Below are 23,133 nucleotides of genomic sequence, written 5' to 3' on the forward strand. Positions count from 1 at the left end.
TGAATTCAATGCCAGACAGATTACTAAAAGCTGATGCCTACCAGTGAAATACCTCTGTTTGTTAAGGCCAAGTAAGTTTTCCTTTTTTGTCATCTTTCTTTTAACTCTTATTTTTGTTATTTTCCTTTTAACAGGTTTGTATTTCTTGGTGAAAACATTACACCGAAGTCCAGAGTTGGAATATTTATTACGATGATCCCTGGATGTGCAGGTCAGACAGAACTACATGAGAACCTCAGGTTCCCCATTCATACTTAAATACGACAAAATTAAAACTGGTCATTTATTTCAGCAGTGTATTTCTGAATGGGGAACAAAAGAAATATTTGTGGTTTTCAGTAGTAAGAAAGAGCTCTGAGGAGCAAGCTTGCTGCTTTGTAGCTGGCCTGAATACAGAATTCAAGATCTCTTCTTTGCTAGTATGTAACTTAAGTAATGATTTTAAATGAGGGCATTGTTCAGCAATAGCATTATTACTTCATGTTGCTTTAAAAATGAGATTGAATGAGATTTTTCTACTTTGTGTCATTAAAATTTTGTTCTAAAAATTTGAGCAGTTACATTTAGCAAAGAAACAGTAAAACCTCTAAAGGCAACCAAGCCTTCATCTAAAAGCACTAAAGCTCTCCAAAAATAATCTAACTGCTTTAAAAAAGGATGTCAGTTTCAGCCGTGGTTGTGTTGCACTTGACTTCCAGACCCTGTACAGCTGCTGGCTGTGCCTCCAGGGCTCGGGGCAAGTGACACCACTGCAGCCTGTACCTTCTCTGAGTTCGGGCAGTACCTGTCTGTGTTTCTCAGATGCCTCTTTCGTGCAGTAGTGTTATGGAATACTAACAATCACCAGTGCCTAATTAGCTCATTTTGCTTTGAACTAGGGTCCTTGTCAGCTTTGATTGACACTCTTAATTGTGACTCTCTTGAGCTCTGTTTTTAAAAATGTTTGCACACATCAGACATTTGATTTAACTGACTTATTCTTACCATGCTTAAATACTAATCTGTGTATTTGGATTATGGGGTTTGTTTTCTTCCCTAGAACCTGTGCTGTGGTCGTCCCTGATACTGAACTGGTCTCTGAAATTATGTTGGCTGCTGAAGGGTTAATTGATGCATGTCTGTTAGCCAGGAAGTTCATCACCTTGTAACCTCTCTGCAGGGAGCTGCTCCCTGAACTGGTGAGGGTTCTTTGGGCTTCTGGATTTAATACATATCCATCAACACACGCTCCATGCCAGTGCAGCTGAATATTGTATAATAGGAGGCATTTATGTATATTGTCTTATCTTGTATTTTAAAGACACATTAAATCACATGTCCATCCTTAATAAGCTGTCAGACATGAATTTGGAAAAAAGTGTCCTTTCTTCTTACCTTGGGATGTTTGTAATGTGTTAGTTTTGCATTAAATAATTGTATATCACCACTTCATACCTGGGATGACTGACTACATTGTGCTGCTGTGTAACTCCCATGTAAATAACTATCTCTTGGAGAATAGAATAACAGGATAGAAATTATTTTGAAAAATAGATAGCATATTGTAACTGAACGAACATTTCTTTAAAGTTTCCCCAGTAAGTACAGTGGAAAACTGTTTGGAAAAAAAAAGGGTGAGAAAAAGCATTTCTAAATAATTTAATTATTACATTAGAAAGAATCTGTATTCAGAAATATTATCTTAAAAATGTAAAACCTAGAAGTTGCATGACTTCTTCCCTATATATATGCTGTTTGAATAATTTCCAACTGTAGAATTTTTCACAAGACATTTTAATATTCATTTTTATCAGTGGAATAAGAACTTGGAGAACCCTTGAACCTTAAGCTGTAAACTCAAATAGCAGGCAGGGCCATTATGAAATAAAAAAACCCTTTATTTTCATGCCTGCATAATTTTGAAGTTATCCCTAAACATCCTCAAGATTTCCTGACACATTCTTGCAATTTTCTAGAGATAATGAAATTAAACCACGCGTATCTAAAGATAATTAATATTGTTTGCTTCACTAGAACAAGGATTCCTTGAATCTAATGATTACTTTATCCCAGAGGCACATTCTGAACTGAGAAAAGTAATTTATACCATTGTTTGCCACTTCAGTATTAATCATAGTAACAATAGTAATATTAACATTAGTGTTTGAAGCAAAATCTAGAGTGTTCTTCTTTGTTTACTTTTTAACTCTCATTTGGTTTACTTTTAACGGCAATGGGAGAAATCAAATACCTTTGGGAAAAAATTCTGGGCTTCTGCATAAAATATACAGCAGCTCAGAGAGTTCTGAGAGTATTTCTCCTGTGTTGGGACTTTTAGAAATTTAAATATACCTTCGGGGCACTAGGATCCTAGCCTATGGAAACTGCTGCAGAACAGGGTTATCAGGGCTTTCAAGTACATACGTTGTGAAGGAAGGGACTTCTGGTCCTGTCATGCCATGGCAAATAAAGTCCTTTTACACTGGACAATCCACAAATCAGGCTGCTTTTAAGATGCATATCCTGCTCTTTAACACCTTTTCAGATAGAAAAACAACAACAAAAATTTTCTGAAAAAAAAAAAAACCCACTTCCCTAAATCTAACCAAAATCTTATTAAGCATAGGATATACCTAAGTTTCCTGGTTTCATTATCAGCTCTGTTTAACTTCTTTGCCTAGATGTACCATTTCTAAAATGTGGAGACTCCTTTTCAGTGCAGATAATTGGCATCTTTATTACCTCAGAATTTTTTTTCTTACTTATCATGAACCGCCCTGAATTTGAACATTACTTTTTTAAAGTATTATTCTTTGTGATGTATTTAATGCATTTGATTCCCACTTACAGAGTTACTGCTATCATGGAAGAGGATAGAGGCATGGCATCTGTCAACTTAAAATGGTGTATTTGTAAGCTGTGAATTTGCTTCCAGTTTTGTTGTTGTTTTGGGTTGTTGGTTGGTTTTTTTGCGGGGGTGAGGGGTGGAATTGATAATACTAATAGGCTGTATTTATATTGAATTCCTAGGTGTGGCAGCAGAATATGCTTTCAAACTTTACCCAGCTGGTAGCCAGTTAAGAATAGGGAACCAAATGCTGGAATGTAGAAGATTAAATAGATAAACAGATATATACATTTCACCCTTTTATTTTTTTTGTCAACTCTACCACTGACTGAAAGCCACTGAAAGACTACAGGTGAATAAAAATGTCTTGTTTTACTCTGTTTGTAAAATGATTGTTTTCTTCATAAGCATTACCACTTAGTTTTATTTCATGTGCTCACATGACTATTTAAAATGTTTTTGTAGGGCTTTTATGACTGGGCACTTCATGCTATCAAGTGTTTTCATAATTGCTGGGTCCCTGAAAAGAGGAGACAAGAACAGACCTGAGGACTGCGTAAAATCTGTTTCTGGTGTTTTGCCTTTGAGTAAAAACAGAATCCTTAAAAAAAAAGGAATTAATGCTCTTGTGATATATTGTTTACCCTCCTTTTCCATGTGCTTTTGTGAGTCTTAAGAGATTTCAATTTGCATAAAATAGTGACAGATGATATCCCAATTTTCACAGGCCTGATCAGTGACCTGTTTCCAGCTCTGGATGTTCCGAGGATGAGGAACTTACAGTTTTGAGCAGATGGTTAAACAATCTACCCTGGAGCTGTACTTGCAGTCAAAAGAGAACTTTATTCTCAAAGTAAAGGAATTCATTGTCTTTAATTACGCCCCTTAAGATTTTTGATCAAAATAATTGCTAGTGGGTTGGTTGTATTAGACATGAAGATTATTTTTGAGTATGTTACAGTATTGATAAAGTGTCTCTCAATGACTCAGTATTTCAAAGGCATTTCATCATGGCAGTGATGCTCCTCAGTATGATAAATATACCCATAAGGAAATGTGTATCCTGTTAGGAAAGCTGTGTGCAGTGACAGTCTAGAGGGATGAATGTGTCTGTTTGTATACAGTAACAAGAATTTGTACTTAGTAGCAAATTCATTGTTGGTCAGATATTTATAGTGAGGTAAGAAGAGTAAGGGAAAAAAAAACATATAAATAAGAAGGTGTGGATTTGGAATGTGCATGGCTGTATGTGACTTTTGTGTGCTCTGGCTTTTATGTATAATATAATGCATGTTGTGCTATATACATTAAAAACATGCATGGACAGATATGCATGCATGTACACTCACAAGAATTAGTTGCCCATAAGGTAAATTTAAGCACTAATTTAGTTTAATTACAGACAGGGTAATAAAGTGAAACACAGAAACACCAGTTATTATACAGACCAAATAAAAGGTGCACATATTCCCACCTTTCTTCAAGGAAATCCTCATCTGCTCTATGTGACAGCACACTCCTTACCTTTTTAGGGTATGTTGGAAATAACCAAGCTGGCTGAATGTGACTGATCAGAAGATTTACAAAGGATTTGTGCTCATCTATCTTGCTCCATTATCCTGACAGAAGGGTGAAAGACAATAAGGTATGCCTTGGGTATTATGAACTTTACAATCAGCCTTCTGTAGAGCATTTTGTTTCCTGCTAACTGGGTAAATCAGAAGAAAAGCACTGAGGATCGTGAACTTGTTCCTGTTAGACTTTGGAAAATCAGAGTGAATACTCTTCACTAAAACAGAAATCCACAAGCAGCCAAGATATCTCCATTCTGGGACTCACAACTATTTCTTTGGAAGCAATGTATTACTTTAGGAGACTGAGTTTATATTTTTCTGAATTACAGCTGTACAACTGATTGCAGAATTCACTCTGCTAAAGCAATGGCAGAATTGTGATAACTGTTCTGTATCCTTGGGTTTTCACAGTCCTGCTGGACTGTGTGGCTGTCTGGAAGAATAGGATTTGTTCTCACTTGCTGAGGTAACTGCTTTCATTCCTCTGCGCTAATTCTCTTATCATTTTCTGAGAGACAGTGTTGCTTGATGCAACACCAGCTTCTTTGAGGCAATTCTGCCAAGAAGGTGCAAGCTTATTTTTCCTATTAAAGGGAATAAGAAGGTAAAGGGAGGAGAACTTTCTTGTGAATAATTGTGTCTCTGTGATAAAAACTACAACAGGAGAGGAAAGATGCTCACTGTGTGTCCCTTCGGCGTGGTAGGATTCTCAGCAGGAGGAGCAACCAGTGTGTCACTCTGTGTTTGTTGCTGGAATTGCAGGGAATGGAAAGGGTAGGGTACCTGCCTGCCTGTGTAACATGCTTTCCATCTCACATGGTAAAGAAACTGCCATGGTCCTTGCATAAAACATTCTTCATGTTGCCTTTGCCTGAAGCTGCAGGGTAATAACACGCTGCTGAGGCCACTCGGTCAGCCACATGATGTGCAATGGAAAGCTCAAATGTTGCAAGAAAATTCTACTTTTTATGTGTTGTTTGCATGTCCCAAAGGACAGTTAATCATGGCATGAAGTAATGATCATTCAATCTGACAGATAGACTAAGTAATACTTTGTTCTGGAAGGAGAAGCAGGATGTTTTAATTAGGCTTCTAGACAGACATCATGGAATTTATCGCCAAAACATTAGACAAATAATTCTAATACATAATGCTTGCCTATTTCTGCTACTAAATGTTGGCAGCTGCATAGATTTTCTTCTCCATTTAACACTTTCTATTAGAATTGAGTGCAGAATACGGCTGTTTCAGACTGGGAGTATCCTTTCCTATCCTTAGGCTTAATGGAAATTTGGGACTAAACTAGCACAGAGGCAAGGGTAAATCAATGTAAACCATTGGCTGAGTGTGAGGATTTACAGTTAGAGGTCCAGCTCAGGAAAAAGTCAAGAATTCCTACTTTTTGAAAATAGTGTCACTGACATGCACCCTGTTCCTTCTCTTCAGGTTCTGAAAGTTCTTCATCACATGTTTGTGCACACAAAAAAAATGCCAATTTGGAATGAACTTAATGCAGAAGTTCTGACAGCTGATGAACTGTGTGGTTTTAAACACCAGGAAACCAGAGAGTGGAAAGATGGCAAGAGACGTGTTCTTGCTAGGATGTCATTTTCCATCCAAAATGGACAATACCAGAATTCAGAGAACGTGTAAGAGATAGAATTCTTGTGTTTTTCTGAGTTTTGATGCAATGAAATGTGTGTGCAGAGCACTGTGGTTCTGGAAAGGCTGGAGGGCAGGGCAGGATGCTGGTAGAGAGAAAGTATTAGCCTGAACAATGCTGATCCAGCTGCCTTAAAGGGCCAGTTATTTTCTTCCCAGATGGTGCCTCCCTTATCTCACCCATATCATTAAGACTTATGACACAATCCTGTAATCAAAACAGGAATAGGTCATTATTACATAAAATGCAGTCATTTTGCTGTATTGAGTGTTCACTGATTTTTTTTTGTTATTTTAAATAGCCACCTAATAAAAAAACAAAGGAAGAAAACATGGGTTTGATGTTACAAAAGCTTCTTTTTTCACTGATGTGTCATCTTCTGAAGTTTTAATTGCAATGCAGTGTTGTTGTTAAGCACTTAAGTAATAAGATTATATTGAAATATAATTTGCAGGTCTCCTGTCATCTTCTCTGAGAGGATGACCCAATATTACCCAGGAGGGGCCAAAAAGGTTTGGTTTAAACAGGGATATAGATCCTAGAAATCCTATAGATCCTATAGATCCTATGTAGAATGTAGTCCCTTAACACTGTTATGGATGTTAACAAGGTGAGCCATTACAATTACAGTGGCTTCCCCTCTACCTGTTTTCCCATTTTCTTCTTCTTCTATTTTTCTGGAGACAGTTTTGCAGTATGCATTCCCTTTTTGTTTTATTCTTATCATTCCTCTGGTTTTCACTATTGCTAAATAATATTTTAGTACCTAATTAACACTTTATGCCTTGCCTATTTGGCACAACAAAAAGCCTTAAATTAGCCTACAAATACTGTAGTGGTGACTGCGCCTCCTAGATGTGCTGATGTAATTTGAGATATTAATCATAAGATTATTGAAGCTGGTATTTGGAAAGTCTTGATAAAATAGTTTTAAGATTCCATTATTGAAGTCCTTGCATAACTATACTATGGAAAGCAAGTGTAGGAAATCTAAATCAGTCAGCTTAAGCACAGTAGGATACAGACATCTTCTTTCCTTCTTAATTATGCAACTAAACCAATTTTGTGGGCTCTCTGAAATGCTGTAATAAAATGAAATCCAAATCTAAAATCTGAATGTAACCTTTGTAAAGTGATTGGAGTTTTGAGCTTTCCTGTCTTAGAAGCTTAAACCCTAGTACCCCTCTGGTTACTCAGCAAGGTGACTGCCAGAGCGAGACACATAATCTAACTTTTTCTGAGGAACAGAAAGTGGCTTTCTCAAGAAGCATTTTGGAGCATTTAAGTTTAGGTCCTGCTCTGAATCATTTTCTGATTATTTCCATTGACCGTGAGAGAGATTTTTCCTCCTCTGCTTTTATCTGCTTTCAGGAGAACTCACATTGGTGAAGCAGGCTAGCCACCTTTTAAATTAATCAAACTCTAAAAACCCATACAAGGTCAAGTAAAACCTTTTGAATTTGTCATCCTCTGTGTTTCTGGTAAAAAACTCTAGGCATGTTAAAGCAGAGTTTGTTTATCATTGTTCAAGAAATAGTGTGTGCATTGTGTTGCATTCTGTGGGGCTGTAATAAACGCAATTGCCCTCATCGTGTTAAACAGTATATCTTGGCTTTCCTTTGCTGAAAAGTTTACTGATGATTTCTAGGTTCTGACCCTTAAAAACAATTAGTGTGTGCCTGTGACTCTGTCAATGTGGCTGCTGTTTAAGGTACACGTTTAAAAGCTGTTGCCCCAGCTACAATATCCAGAGCTGGTATTCTTCTCCTGAACACCTAGAACCTGGGATGAAACCAATGAGTATCTGATGATATCGGTTGGCATTTTTAACATCCTTCTTGAAGATTAATTGCAACAAACTCCATTATATATATTAAGCCTTCCTTCTAATTTTTATTCTGTGAGTGTATTATTTATTTGGTGCCTACATATATTCTCAAATAGGCATTTTAGAGAATTTTGCCATTTAAGTGGGTTTTTTCCCTCTCTTACATATACTGCTTAATCAGAGCAGTAGTGTGGAGGGTTGACCCTGACTGAATGCCAGGTGCCAACCAAGCCATTATTACTCCTCCTCCTCAGCTGGACGGTGAAGAGAAAAATATTATGAAAGACTCTTGGGTCAAGATAAGGACAGGGAAATCAAATACACAGCACACTCTCATGGGCACAACAGACTCAACTTGGGGAAATTATTTTTATTTATTACCAGTCAAATCAGAGTAGGGTAGTGGGAAAAAACCCCCCAATCTTAAAGATAACTTCCTTCCACTCCTAGCTCCTTCCCAGTTCAACTTCACTCCCAGTTTTCTCTACCTCTTCCTCCCATTAGCACAGGGGGATGGGAAATGGGGTTGCAGTCAGCTCATCCTAGTCTGTGCTCCTTCTTCCCTCTCAGGGGAAGTACTCCTCATACTCTTCCCCTCCCTGCTCCATCACAGTCCCTCCCATGGCAGACAGGCCTCCATGAACTTCTCCAACTTGAGTCCTTCCCTCGGGCTGCAGTTCTCCATAAACTGCTCCAGTGTGTGTCCCCCATGGGGTTAAAAGTCATGTCAGCAAAGCTGCTCCAGCATGGGCTCCTCTCTACACAGGTTCACAGGTCCTCCCAGAAGCCTGCCCAAGTGCAGTCTTCACACAGGATTTCAGCCTTCTTTAGGCATCTACCTACTTTTGTGTGGGGTATCTTTTTTCCATAATAAGAGAAACTCAGGCTCCAAGTCCATTTAAATAATTGAAAATAATGTCCACAGCAACTGTACACCACAAATTGAAGCCTTAACATTTTCCTGTGGCCACATTTATGCACAGATAATTTTTTGCCAGGTAAGTTATCTTCACACAAAGTATCTGAGTTCTAGAGGCAGCAAATCACTTCATCACCTTTCCACTATGCTGTTGAACAACTGATAAAGTTAGAGTTATATTTGTGGAAGACAAATTGTAGAAGTTATGTTAGTATGATATATACCTGTCAGTGGAGGAATAGAAAGCATGAGCTGGGAGCTGTAATTGCCTCTGTTTGAAGGTTTGGTTATTTTTGCACTTCTTTTCAGTATGCTCTGCATAGGACATTCTCAAGTACTTAATGTTATTTTGATTGCATTAACTTGTATTGCACAACTTTTTAATGCTTAGATGAGAAGGAATTTTCCTGGGGAGATTAGAAGTCTATGGACATAGAGATATGGAGCTGATGATCAAAAGATGTGGTCCATTTTCAAATCTCTTGTTGTCTTTGAGGGTTAATATTTGATAGGAAAATACAGAGCTTGGAAAAAAAAGATTTATCAGGCAAGGAAACTTTTAGGTGCTCACAGTAGTTAAAGCTATTTATTGTCAACTGTTTGTCCAAATGGTTTTAGGTATGGTGAAAGCTAGGCCAAAAATTACATTGAAATAATTGAGAAATTAAACCAACTACATCTTGCACCAGTCTTTGCTTCTCTAACAGTTATAGGGAGACTGGTGTTCTGTAAAGGCTGAGGTGGAACAAATGCATTTCAGCTACAACTACATTTCAAAAGCTTCCTATTAGAAGAAGTTAAGTAAAATTTTTCAAGTAGAAATACTGTGCAAAAAGTAATCCAATAAAAAAAAAAACCAATTTCTTGTAGTAATTGTTTGAGAATGAAAGAATGGTGTATCCTGTTTCATCACTTTTTAGAGTTTCGTCCTAGCCAGAGAGAGAGAGAGACAGAAATTACAGTTTGCTTTTAAAAGTAAACTGTGATGTGCAAGTGTTTGATGGGTTTTTTCCTTTTCAATTTTAGTCAGTCTTTGTTCACGCATTTTAGATTCTACATCTCTGGTACTTTATTGATTTACTCTTAATAAAAGGCAAAGCAGTCTTGTTTGTTGGAAATGCTGGAGTAGGAAAACCAGTGTTTATAGGCAATAGGCTTGGTGCTGTCTCTGACTCGACAAGACTACCTCCTGAGCAACAATTCATTCAGCTACCACACACATCAGCAGTGCTCCAGAGTTCCATATGGATGTGAGGAACTTATCTTCCCACAACAGCAATGATAAAAAATATTCCACAGTTATTACAGTTTTATCAAAACCATTGAATACTGCTCTTGTCTGGGCCTTGGCAAAGTTCATGGCTTTGCAAACTGGAAAACTTCGAAAGTTGTGGCAGGCAAGGGGAAGGGAGGAGGATGAAACTGCTTGGTGCAAACTGGAACTGACACTGTGCTCCCACAAGTTGCTCTCTGATTGCGGATGAGAAAACTTATCTTTACCTCTGTTCACAAGAAGCCTTGAGTCATCTTTGGGTGGCCTGGGTCTCTCTGCATGGTGCCTGTAGGTGTACTGAAAAGGATGGTCAGAAGTTGAGTTTACTTTTGCTAGGTACCATACAACACCCAAGAAGGGTCAGTCCCTGTCTGGTGGAGTTTGGAGTCTCTGTGGGTGAGATGGATGCAGATCAAAGGAAATATAATGCACAAATGGAGAGGGCTGTAAGTTGGCCAAAAATGCTATATTGGTGGTAGATTTTGGAACAAGAGGAGTCAGAGAGTCAGAGCAAAATAGGCTCATAAAAGCTGTCTGTTTTGCTCTTCATGAAGAACACAATCAAGAGAGAGCCCAGTGGTCAGTGGATATGCCATCTTTGCCATCTCTCTTTTTATCCTTCCCATAACTTGAACAGGAAACAACTATACTGAAAAAATTATGTGCCCAATTGCTCTACATCTTTTCATACCATGAAAAGCACTAGAGAAGTAAGTTAAAACACTTGCTTATCCTCTCAAATGTCTGGGAGAAGATACCAAAAACAATTTTTCAGTTTGAAAAACTTTCTACAATTTTAGAGGTCTTCAGATAAAATCTTTAGAAACATTTATTACATTATTATTATAAATTACACATTGATGTGTAATTTAACTGCTTTTGCAATCAGTTATCTAATTTTCCAGCCAATCTACATTGCTGCTAATGGATTACATTTTCACCAGGTTTAAAAAAATAGGTATAAATCCACAAATCTTAATTGAATAAGTTTTTACCCTGTTTTCCTTTCATGGCTTGTGTTAATTTCTTCTGTATTCACATCAGATAAGCAGAGACCATTTTGTCTTCTTTATACCTTAGTTTTCTCCTTTGAAGTGTTTCCAAATTCACGTTAACATGGAATCCTGAATTAACAGAACTTAATCGCCTTTTTGCCGCTCAAAATGAATGGAAAGATTTGGAGAAATCTGCTGTGCATCAGAGTGAGATCATGAGCTGTTGTAAACTGTCATAGCTCCTTTAATGAGGAATCAGCCTTAAAAGGCTTTCAGAAATTCCTCCGATCAGGGAGAGATTTTTCAGCTAACGACTGCCACTCCAGTAGCAACTATGGCCATGGCTCTAGAGTACAAAAACATAACACTTTCCATTGCAAGGAGAAGCTGATGAAAGGAGCTCCTGGACAGCAAAGATTGTGTATTCTTCTTGCAGGAAACTTCTTAAATAAACCAAAGAAGTGAAGTCAACATCACAGGCTCTTGTTCTCCAAGTGTGTCACACCCACCAACAGTCTTGTGGCATAAAGTCTGAGAGTTTACGAACCTTCTAACTGCACCTTCTAAGAAAAATTAAGACATGAGCCAAGAAATGGATCATCTCATTGTCTGCAGCTCTTCCTTCTGTCCACTGCTCTTTAGCCAAATTCCTCCTGTTAAATGCTCTGCTACCACATCCCTCTGCTAATCACAGTGGGTGAGGAACTGCACGACGATCCAGAAACAAGTACATGGTGTTCCCTTTCCATTGTGTTTACAACATTGTCTTGGTGAGCTGTGACAGAATGATTTTGTACTGTCATGTATAGATCAAAATGATGGCCTCTTATGTGATTTTTGTGTTTGTGTGTACCAGTATTTCTTCCTGGAAAATGCATTCAAGTGATACACTGAAATGCCTTCATGTGTCCTAGGAACAGTCAAATTGTGGATTGTTTTCATAATGGAAAGAATCATTCACAGCAAATTGTACAAATGAGCAATTTAAATTAAGACTTAGTTCATTAAAAATAGCTTAAGAGGTGAACTTGTTATAGTGATTCACTACTATTCATTGCTATGCTCTTTCCATAGTTCAGAGGTTAAAAGGTTTTTCTTACAGATCATACAACTTTTAATCTGCAGTATTTTCTGTCAGTTCTCATCATATCTGTAGCCACATAACTTTTTTTGAGGTATCTGCTAGAGTGGGTGAGATTAGCATATAGTGTAGGGTTTTATTTAGCATTCCCCCAAGGCATATGACTCACCCGCTCTGCCTCTAGAACAGCAGAAAATTTCAAAATGTTTCTTGATGGGGGCATGTTCTGATGCAAACTAATATTGGTATATTAAGTATGGGGTCATCAATAATACTTAAGTCAGGAACACTGCCACAGAGAACAAAAATGTGTACGTCCATATAGATTACAGTTGTGGACATTATTTAAAATTTAGATAAGGTTGAGGATCGAGAGGGAGGATTCCTAATTCGGGGTTTAGAATTATGGCTACACACTGAGATAAAAGAGCAAAATTGTCTTTTATGTAATTAAGACACTTTAAGCCTTTCATATGCACATGGTTTCTGCAAAAAGTTTTTTCCCTTCTGTGGTAGTAAAGCAGGGTAAGTGCAGTCACAGCTTTTTTCCCCAAAATTTATGATCATCCAGTTGCAAATACATTGAGGTTTTCCATTTCTGTCCTGTCCTCCAGCACACCTTCACTCTTTATTTGCTTATTTTACTTCTCCAGTCAGTACCATCCTTTCAGCTGACTGTGACTAGACAGAAATGGCCTTGGAAGCATTTGTTACCTTTGTTGAGTTGGCCTGTCAAAATCACTGTTGAGGTTTGCAGATGATTCATTTCACTGAAAAATCTAAGACGACAGTACTTCTGTAGTCCTACTGGAAACTGCTTGCAGTGATGTGTTTGTTTATTCTGCTTTGCCCAAGGAACTAACAAGTCTGCTGCAACGTCCAGCATTCAGCTGTCCCCGTGTAAGTGCAGTTTCTATTTCATACAAGCTCTCATGAACAGGTTGCCCAGTTTTCAAAGAAGCAAGACTATTTCACAACCATATACTTACATTTCAGTCTTTCTTTTGCCTAACCCAAAGTATTTTAACACACAGTGCAACACAAAAGAAAAAAAAGTCAGTAGTCTCCATTTTTGCCTATTCTAGTTATTATACATGGAACAGATAATATATCTCTTTTCTTTCATACAGGCATTTCTTATTGAAAAATATTAAAGTCTTATTAAATTGTGGCTTTCATCATCTCAAAATCAATAGCAGGTGTATCCCAAATTCCTTACATTATTGACTAGACAAAAAAAAAATCTCGATTAGATGTACATAACTTTTTGAAAAATCTTTTTCTTCTTGACGAACAGTATTGAGTCTGCATTAAATTCTCTGCTGTGCTGTAAGAATTTTAACCACTATATTCCCTAAATGTTTCATAACACCCTTTGGTTCAAATCCCAGCTCTGAAACAGAGAGAATTTAGCCTGCTTGTTGAAGATGAGAGTCCCAGTCTTTGTGTCTTACTGAAGTTTTCCTTGGCATTCGCCTATTACTGTGGTTTTATTTTGTGCAAAATAATTTCTGTGATAATTTGAACAACAAAAATATATGACCTAGGAAGGAAGATTGTTAGTTTTCCAGTCCTGCTTTAATAAATTTCTAGTGATTTCTGCAGGTTCTTGTTTCCATGTGCAGAATAGAAAGTGTGCAATTAGCAATCAAGCTTCTGTGGACGATGAATACTTTCTTATGTATCTGTGGAATACTTCATCAAGTGGCAAAAGTTGAGGATCACATCGTACCAGAGTTCAGAATTATAATAATGCTTAATAAAAGTTTTTTTCTTCTGTGTTTTCAACATGACTTAGCAGCTTTCTGTAGTTATTTTTTCACTTACATATCTACGGGAAGCAGTGCAGTTGGATAAAAATTGTATAAACTGAAAGTTTGTGTCTCAGTATTTTACAGTTCTGATGAATACATAAGGACCTTTGAGTTAATTTGTTCACTGTTGTAGTAAATTTGTACCTAATGGTCTGCATTGACCATCGTGTAAGCACCTTATTTGGGGGAATAGGCTGAAATTTAATACAATCACCTTAATATTCCTTAGTCTGGGAGATGATATTGCATTAGATTCCTGATTAAATGTCCTGATTTAATGATAGCTATCATTCAAATTTTTGCACTTTACGTATTTTGGTTTTTATTTAATCTCTCCAAGGAGAAGGAGAAAATAATCTGCTCACTGATTAATTTTCTGAGTGTCAGGATACCTGGGGAGTTCACATTCAAAGCATTTCAGTTTCAAAGGATGCAGATGGATATGCTGTGAGATTTTCAAAAGCTGTGAAGTAGTCAATCAAGTAAATCAACAAGACTTTTCTGGAATTCAGAATCCCAGGGTGATGTGTTCTCAGAGACTGTGAGTTTCTCTGATTACTAAGGACTTCAACAGTTAAAAAAAACCCCAACCTTGTAGTTAGTGAAATGTTTCATGAATTTTAGCCAGCATGATTTTGAATTCCTGATTTTGTTTAGTTTCAATGTTGCTTCATACGGTAATAATTTTTATGCCTTTGTGTTACATTTCAGGGATATTTGGAAAAAAGCTGGAGAAAGAACCTGGTCATACCTATGGTCCAGTAAAAGAATGAGAAACTTATCTATTTTACTGGTGATTTGAATATGCCTGAAGTGGATAGATATGGAATGGATCAGCCTCATGCATTGATTTGGCAGCATGTCGATCGTTGACACTGGTGAGCATTTATTAATGCTATGATATACTTTCTGTGGTGTGGTCCATCATGGCAACCCTAAATCACAGAAAAAACAGAAAGCTTCAAAATTAATTGATTAAAGAGAAAAGCATATGCTTCTGGGAGGTTATAAACCATTTTAGAAAAGAGAAGCAGAAAGCAAAGGGGCTATGGAGAGCCTTGGAAGGAAAGTATCCTTCAGCTGCTTTTGATGGAGCTGCTGGATGTTGGCCCCATTGATTGGCTATTGAGAGCAGGGATGGCTGTGATACAGATTCCCTGAAATGCAGCTTCCCAGGTGTTTAGCCTCTAACACTCTGCGTTTTCTTCACCTGTAAAGACAACAGACAAAATCCATAGAAGCTTTATGATACTGGTTCGAATGAACAGTCTGTCTCTGCCATGAGAATAAAAACATAGAAAATGGCCACTGAAGGATACTTCAGTTGATTTGGGCGAAGAAGGTAGTTACAGAATCACAGAATCTCAGAACTGTTAGGTTTGGAAGGGACCTCTGGAGATCATGTAGTCCAACCCCCTGCCAAGGCAGTGCCTCCTAGAGTAGGTGACAACAGGAATTCCCTTCTTACTTTTCAAAGGACAATTTAATTTTTTGGCAGTTAAAATATATTGGCATCCTTTCACCAGAACCTGTGTAAATACAAAGTTTCCAGTCCAAAATCAATGGATTAGTGTTTTAGTTTGTTCTGTTACAGGAAGACCAATATCCTGTGTAAATAATTTGTTATCATAAATGTGCATTAGGTTCTTGTCCATATACAAGCATGTCATCTTATGTGACATGAAGAAAATACGTGACTTACAAAGAAAACATCGTGAATGATCGGTACTGTTCTTGCATCTTTTAATGCAGATGAAGTGAATACATTTTTTCACTAGATCATACTTCATCCCATGAAGGAATGACACCACACGTCAGCTAGATATCTTGTTAAGGAACAAGATGTAAAGAGAAAAGAAAATGAAGCAACTACTCAAATCTGAAACATCTCTGGCTTGGAGAAATCAGTCAGGTCTAATTCAGTGACATGCAAAGCTCCTGTCTCAATGCTCTCCTGTTTTCTTCCCAAAACTATATTCTTTTTGGGATAAGAAACCTTTTGTTCTTTCACAAAGATTTCAGAGTTCAGATCTCAAAGTCCTTAGTGCTTAAAAGGGTTGATGCTTCTTTCTTTTGAATGGTTTTGAATTATTTTAAAATAAAGCCTACCCAAAAGTTAAAACTTTCCATTTTTACAAAACAGATCAAATCAAGAAAAATGCTGACCATGCAATTCAGGAATTTAATATAACTACTTAAGAATTGTAAAATAGAGTAAAATCCATTGCAAACACATGGAAAGAAAGAGAAGGCACTATTCTGTGAAGTTCTGGGAAGGAAAGATTTGTTGATTTGAGCAGGGAATAGCTGCATTATTCATGAGTTTTCATTTCACAGTATTTCTTCGAAAGACCTGCTTTTCCTAGTTCAGATGTACACTGACATCTAAAGAAACAAGATTCTCTTTATATTTGGACAAAAAGAATACAAATTTCCAGCAACTCAGAGCCTTTTTTTTTGTTGTTTTTTAATTTCACTTTTTAGGCAGCCTCCTTTTAATTCACCAGGAGCTGTGTCATCTGGAGAGCCAGAAAGAGTGTTGGATAATGAAACAAATAGAGGAGCATGCCCCCTCACACTCTATGATGATCTTCACTGGTTTTTTTTCTTATTGAGATCAGGTAATTTTGCTCTTATCTGTGATGAGTGATGATTGTGTGCATTCTGATTTGTACTTCTTTTCACCATGCTTTACTCATCCAAGTATGTTTGGAGCCAGTTTCATTACAAAAAAGCTTTATCATCAAAAGCTTTTGTGAAAATGTAGTATCTTAATTGAACAGAAATTTTGAAAAAATATTATGTGATAGAAAATGTGAGATTATTCTTAGTTTAAAAATGTCAATCCCAATTTGATACTTCCATGGATATTTGTATCCCAGATTTCCTGTAGGACAGAACTGTTGATTCTTCAGCTGAGGTTAAGCTTGGAAATGCACAGTTCTTCAGTGTTTCGTCACTAATATTAATCAAGCTACATTTTCTTTCTCAATTATGTTAGGCAGAAGCTAACTATTAAAGAAATTCATATTTTCCAGTATGCTGCTTATATGAATCCAGCTGCTGGCAGCTTCATTATCAAGGCTAAGCTCCAGGTAGAGTTTGAAGTGTCATATTATAGCAATCCTGTATTTAATACATGAAATAATTAATATTTCGCTTTCCATTACAATAGGTAGGAGATGAAAGGGAATAGGAGAAAACATAGTGTTTGAAATTTAGTACAGGTTGAAAATCTTTCTGTTCTTATAGCTAAACACAAAGAGCCACACTAGATTTATTATGACGTGGAAAGTCCCCTGAATTGCAGTCTCATGTGGTCATTCACCTGTCAGATGTGCCCCTGGGGCTCGTAACCAGACATGCAACTGCTGTGGGACTGCATTAAGGATGAAGCTAGAAATGAAGTATTTTCTGTGACACACAAGTAGCTATATGCTCACCAGGCTGTATTGTCATTTAACACTTCATTGACTCTTATCTGCTGTCCAATGCTGGAGAATCTTCATCTCCTTTTCCCTTTTTATTTTCAGAGACATTTTACAGTATTTGCCTTCAACTTCCTTTCCTCAGATTCCCTGATTGCCATCTATAGAAAGATAGTTTGCTTCCACTTCCAGCAACAAGCCTGTACTCCACCAGTAATCAAGAGTACTCGAGCCACCTTACAGCAGATGTATGTCTTCACCAGGCAGGGATTCAAAACTTCCCACCAACTGGTATGAAGTTCCACTACATCCTTAATATGAGAGACCTCTCCAATGGCTTTCAGGTCTAGATCATGGGCTAATGTGCCTGGCAGCACTCTATTTTTGCTGATGTTTATAATCTAATGATGGACATTGAACTGTGGACTGATGAAGAACAGATGCTTTTTGTACAAAGTAGAAGATGGTCCCTGCCCTAAGGGGACCATAGTCAGGTAGAGGAGATGGCTAGAAAGATGAGACATAAAATGTATTTAGTGGAAATAGAGCAATGGTTTGCAAACTTTTCTATGCTTACTGTTTTCTTTGGTTGGTTTTTGAGAGGAGAAGGTCAACTTTTCAAAGGGAAAAAAAACTTTTGGAAGATTAGGTAGAATAAAACAGAGATTGAAGAAACTCTGAAACAATGATAATAAAATCAAAAAATTATTTAGGTAGCAAAAGACTTCTAGGATCAATGACACCAGCCATAAGTCTAGCATTGCCACGTCCACCATTAATCATGTACCTAAGTGCCACATCTACATATCTTTTAAATACCTCCAGGGATGCTGACTCAGCCATATCCTTGGGTATCCTGTTCCAGTGTTTGACAACCCTTTCCATGAAGCAGGGTCTTCAAAGGGTAGCGAAACACCATACCAGAGATTAAAGACAGAAATGAGGGAAGGATATAATAGGGTCAGTAAATCCTGGCCTCTCTTGTAAAATCCCATGAGTCTGATCCTGGTTTGTTTTTATCTGCTTTCCTGTTCCTTGGAGTGCAGCTCTGTTCTTTCACAGAATATGATTCTTGTCTTCCCACCCCATGGATCACTGTGAAGGCGAGGAGGGAAGGACTTGTCAGGTCCTCTTGTACACCACACACCTTGTTTTGGTGGGATTGCACTGGCCCATCATCCGTGTTTGCACCCATCCTGGTGTGGAAGTTGTGAAAGAAGGAAGTTTGAGGTGACAGTTGAGAAAGTGCTAATTTTGTCATGATGACCTCTGTCCTGTTTTCTTGAGCACTGTTGGAAAACAGGGCTAGTGACCATGAAAGGTCCTGGTGGTGCCATTGCTTCCATGTGCCCTGTGCCCACCTAAGCATCCCAGTAAGTGGAGAGCAGACATTTGTTTTAACTATATTTTGCATGTTCAACTGGCTGGAGAACTTGCTAATTTAGAGACATTCTGGTTCATGTTAAAGAATGTATGGTTTCAAGCACAGTATCTATGGGTATCTACTAAGTATAACTAATGTCTTTGCAGAATATATCAGTTAGTCTTCCTTAAGACATCCAATTTTGATGCCACATGACAACATTAAAAAAGAAAATATTTTGTTATCTTTAGGGCATTTTGTTTCCTACACCCAAGTGTTTACAGCAACCAAATGATATTCAGTATCTCTGGATCATGACTTGGCACATGTCTATGGGGATAAACTAGGGGAAAGCAAAGACTGTAATTTCTGTTACAAAGTTATGATGGACACTATGGACAAGTATTTTGAGGTATGTTGGTAGCTGGAAAGTATTTTGCCTCATGCCAGCAAGTTAAAAGCTGAGTGGTGATAGGTCTTATTTACTGGGACTGTGCATTGCAGTGGGGAGCAACTTGAGGAGTTCCTAGAGAGCTACAATGACATGCTTCTATGAACCCAATTTTGTCTGAGGGTGCCATGCAGCGGGTGTAGCTGGAATATCTAAAAAGGAAACATGTAATCCATCACGATGCTAACTATGCTTGCATGAAGTCGTTGCTTTCTGCTGTTGAGGGGTTGTTGCAGTGCAGACTCATAGCACTCTTAGTGGAAGGTTTATGCAGGGCACCATGCAGCAATAGAGCTGATAAATAGACTTTGCTGGTGCCCTTATGGAAGAGCAGATTGTGGCTCAGTGTTAAAAATAACCTCCACTTTGTTTGTTTAAACAGAGATTCAGCCTTTTTTTGCACTCCACAGAAATTAACACCACTTATTTTCTGAGGCTGGAAAGATAATCTATAATGCTGTAGACAGTTTGCCTTATCTTTTAATTAGTTAATGATGTATCAGGCCTTTATAAGAAAAGCAATATCTGTCTTTTGTTTCCAAGAAAAGGAAAATGCTTTTAAAATTAGATTAGTTCAAAGCCAGGACAATACCTTAAGCATATACTAAATAATGCATGGCAGACCTGGAGCTGCTTTGCTGCCCAGCCTTGTACTTTTTTAAACCTAAACCAGCCAAGACTTCTAAGTGTCATCATAGATTTGTTTTATTTATCCATACCTTGTTTTTCATATGTATGCTTACCTTACTTCAGTTTAATGTAACTTGTTTCTGTCATGTCAGGCAATATCTCAGTACCTATCATGGCTCCAAATCTCAGCTTCTGTTCTGTTTCTAAAATCTGATTTACTACATTTGCTTTGTTTTTCAGCACAGAAGAAAGCCAGCCAGTTTTCAGAAGATGAAGATTTTGCTGAGTAAATGAGGCACAGACTTCATTGTTGCTCTTGTCATTATTTGTAATCTTTCTTCAACAGATACCGTCGCTCTGGTCGTGTAATATCAGTGATTTCCAGAAAGAGACAGAGGCCCCTGCTGGCAGAGATAAGTTTTGTTGAAGCAGTTTGTATTATTGGCAGTGTCAAATGGTTTAACACACAAACTTTTCTTCTCAGTGAGTTGGACTAGGATTTCAGTGTCATCGTTTTTCACTTTGCACATAATCAGACAGGAGCTGTGTAAGAGAAGGCACTCTTGACAAAGCAGTCTATTGTAGAAGTTTCACTCCAAGAGGATTAAAGAAATGCTTAAATTTCAAAGATAACCATATGGACCTTTCATAGGGACTGTAGGTTTTTTTGGTCTGATTTAGAGGTTGATGTGATAATCATCAGACCTGCAGACAGAAGCCTTCTCAGGTATCACTAGTTTTGCTTGAAAATATTGGTAAACCATTATCTTCTCTCTGAAGCCTAGTGACAGAGAGTAGTATCTCAGTTTGGCAAAGTGGCAGGGTGTCCTAGGCTTACAACTTGGCAGTCCTGGAAAAGCGACTGTGAAATTAAATCCCGTAAGTTTTTTCTGCACCTTTTATGGGTTTTTTTTTTTATGGATCCATTGTTAAATAATGAATAAGACTGACAAAGTTCTACAGTGAAGTCAAAGAGAATTGGCTTCCAGTAATGTTTTTGTTGGACAGGTTTTTAGCTCTTTATTAGATGCAACGAGATTAGACACATTATCCCTTTATTTAAGAAGGTTCTCATCAATGTTTTTTTCAAGAGTTTTTTCAATAACTTTTTTCAGTGGCATGAGACATAAAGAGAATTAAGGGGATATTTCATTGATACATGTAAGAAAAATTGAGCAAAAGGTCCAACATGCTGTCTCTAAGATCTGGTCTTTCATCTCCTAGAATCTGCATCTAATGTTAAAAAATGAAATTTTGAAAATAATTTTAGATGCTTATAAAAATTATTAGAGTATAAACTGCAAGAGATTTCTGTCAATGTCTCAAACATAATTTTCTGTGAGAGGAATTACCTCAAACACGCATTTCAAAATTTTAGCAATTAGATCTTGTCTAATTTTGGGGCAAGTCCTCATCTGGCCTCAATCCTCCTGTAGTATTCTATGATCAGCAAATAACAGCATGCTTTAATTAGTCTGGGGGAGATATTCCGAGAGTAAATTAAAGTTTGATGCAAATTTGTCATTAAGTGATTCATCATCCTTCAGCCTTTGTGGTGCAGACTGCCAGATGTGAAATTCTCATATGCTCCTACAGCCCAGTCCACCTCCCTTCAAGCTCACTAGGACTCTGTTCTGAGTTCAGTATAGGCCCATCAGAATCCTGGTGGGATGCTTTGGAGCAACTCAATGTAAAGAATATGTAACCAGACAGCTCTGGTCATTGGCAGATCTTCAATATTTGATAAAGGAAAAGAACTCTTCACTTGCTCGAATACTGCAAGCAATAGCAAACGCTGATGTGAAGATAATGTACATTTAGGTGTCAGGAGAACATTATTTCGAAAAACAGACCAAAAAAAGAAAGGGGGGGAGGAAAAAAACAGGCTTGATGCAATAAAAAGAAATTGAGAAACTTTGCTTAGGAGGTTGTTGAAACTACTTTATGTTACTATTACTTTATTGGTGTTTTGTCATCAGGTGCTGAATCAGTCCTATCCTATAAGCTTCTAGGGGTTATGAACTTCTGACTGGAGTAGGTGGTAAACACAGCTTGTCTGGACTGGCAGGATACATCTGCTCCCTGGAGCTTTTCCAAACTACACAGAAGAAACCAGGGCCTCAGGGCAAAATAATAGATATTATTTGCGTCTGTTGAGTTCACTACTTCAAGAATGTGTTTTGTTGCACAGGCTTGATAAAATCACAGGCAAAACAGTGGAGTTTACAGTAACAAGTCCTATGGTTCTTGTGGTTTCCAGCTGTACCTCTTGTTTTCTTTATTTTTGAAACCTGTGTAGTCAAAATGTATTTAAGTGCCTGCTTATATGCTTCACAGAATTTTAGTAGTTTCTTCACTTTTCCAAGGCAGCTGCTTCACATGTTACAAAGATGTGGTTGGAGTTCTGATATTTATAGTTAATGGTTTAGTACAAATTTTTGCATGACATTGAGCATGTATTGGTTTAGGGGTGTAAAGCTGAAGTGGGTGAACATAAGAAAAAGTTTTGTCCTTGTTGCATGTGAGTCCTTTAGTCACCTAAACTGCCCATGTGCAAAGATTAGGAATATAATTGAGTGAGATGCTCTTATCAGGTTTACAGACCTTGCAAGGCTGAGCCCTATGTGACCAAACAGCACAGGAGAGAACATTTTGGTCTTCACTCTATGTGGACAGCAACCAATATTTCTGAATTTCAGATGTGGATGAATAAGGATCTGATTGTGGCCAGATTTGGTGGATGCCAGTCCCCAAAAAGCCCTTCTGTTAGCCTTGGTCCATGACCAAACCACCACAGTGTGTGTAGCCCAAGGCTTTCTCAGTCTCTGGTTTTCTGAGGGAGGTAGATGCTGTTCTGCTTTGGAAAATGCAGCATGTTCTTCAGTGTGTTCACGGTGTCTAACTTCTTGTGCCCTCCTTCCCTGGCCAAATGATGTGCAGTGTAAGATGTGGACTTAAGTGGTCATTTCCTCCCTGCTTGTCATTTCCAAGCAGGAAAATTTCTAAGCCTCTGTTAACAAGCCTGAAAATTTGCTTTGCTAGGTTCTGTGACAGCTTGTTCATAACAGCCAGCATTGACCTTATTCTGTGTTTCAAATGTGGTCACACTCAAATGCAACTGATGTGGGTTTTGTTCTTTCTGGAAACCAAAGCCAAAAAGCATTCCATGTTTATACCACATGGTCCCATACCATGTCTCCCTCTGGGCCGCAGCCAAAAAAAAGTGCAAAAGTGCACACCTCAGTTTTGTTGGGTTTTTTTGCAGCTGAGAAAGCTTTCCTAAATAA

The 23,133-nt window shown here is 37.8% G+C and overlaps 1 protein-coding gene across 1 annotated transcript in view; it reads left to right on the forward strand.

Annotated features, from left to right (window-relative positions):
- Positions 1–23,133, forward strand: part of DNAH11 (dynein axonemal heavy chain 11) — a 98,575-nt gene that overhangs the window by 7,882 nt on the left and 67,560 nt on the right. The window contains 6 exon segments of the mRNA XM_069004751.1: positions 133–239; positions 1,040–1,178; positions 3,293–3,324; positions 3,326–3,399; positions 3,498–3,610; positions 3,612–3,680. Coding sequence (XP_068860852.1) covers positions 133–239; positions 1,040–1,178; positions 3,293–3,324; positions 3,326–3,399; positions 3,498–3,610; positions 3,612–3,680 — 534 coding nt within the window.

The sequence above is a fragment of the Aphelocoma coerulescens genome, chromosome 2 (genome assembly GCF_041296385.1).
Source record: "Aphelocoma coerulescens isolate FSJ_1873_10779 chromosome 2, UR_Acoe_1.0, whole genome shotgun sequence".
Classification (NCBI taxonomy): Eukaryota; Metazoa; Chordata; class Aves; order Passeriformes; family Corvidae; genus Aphelocoma; species Aphelocoma coerulescens.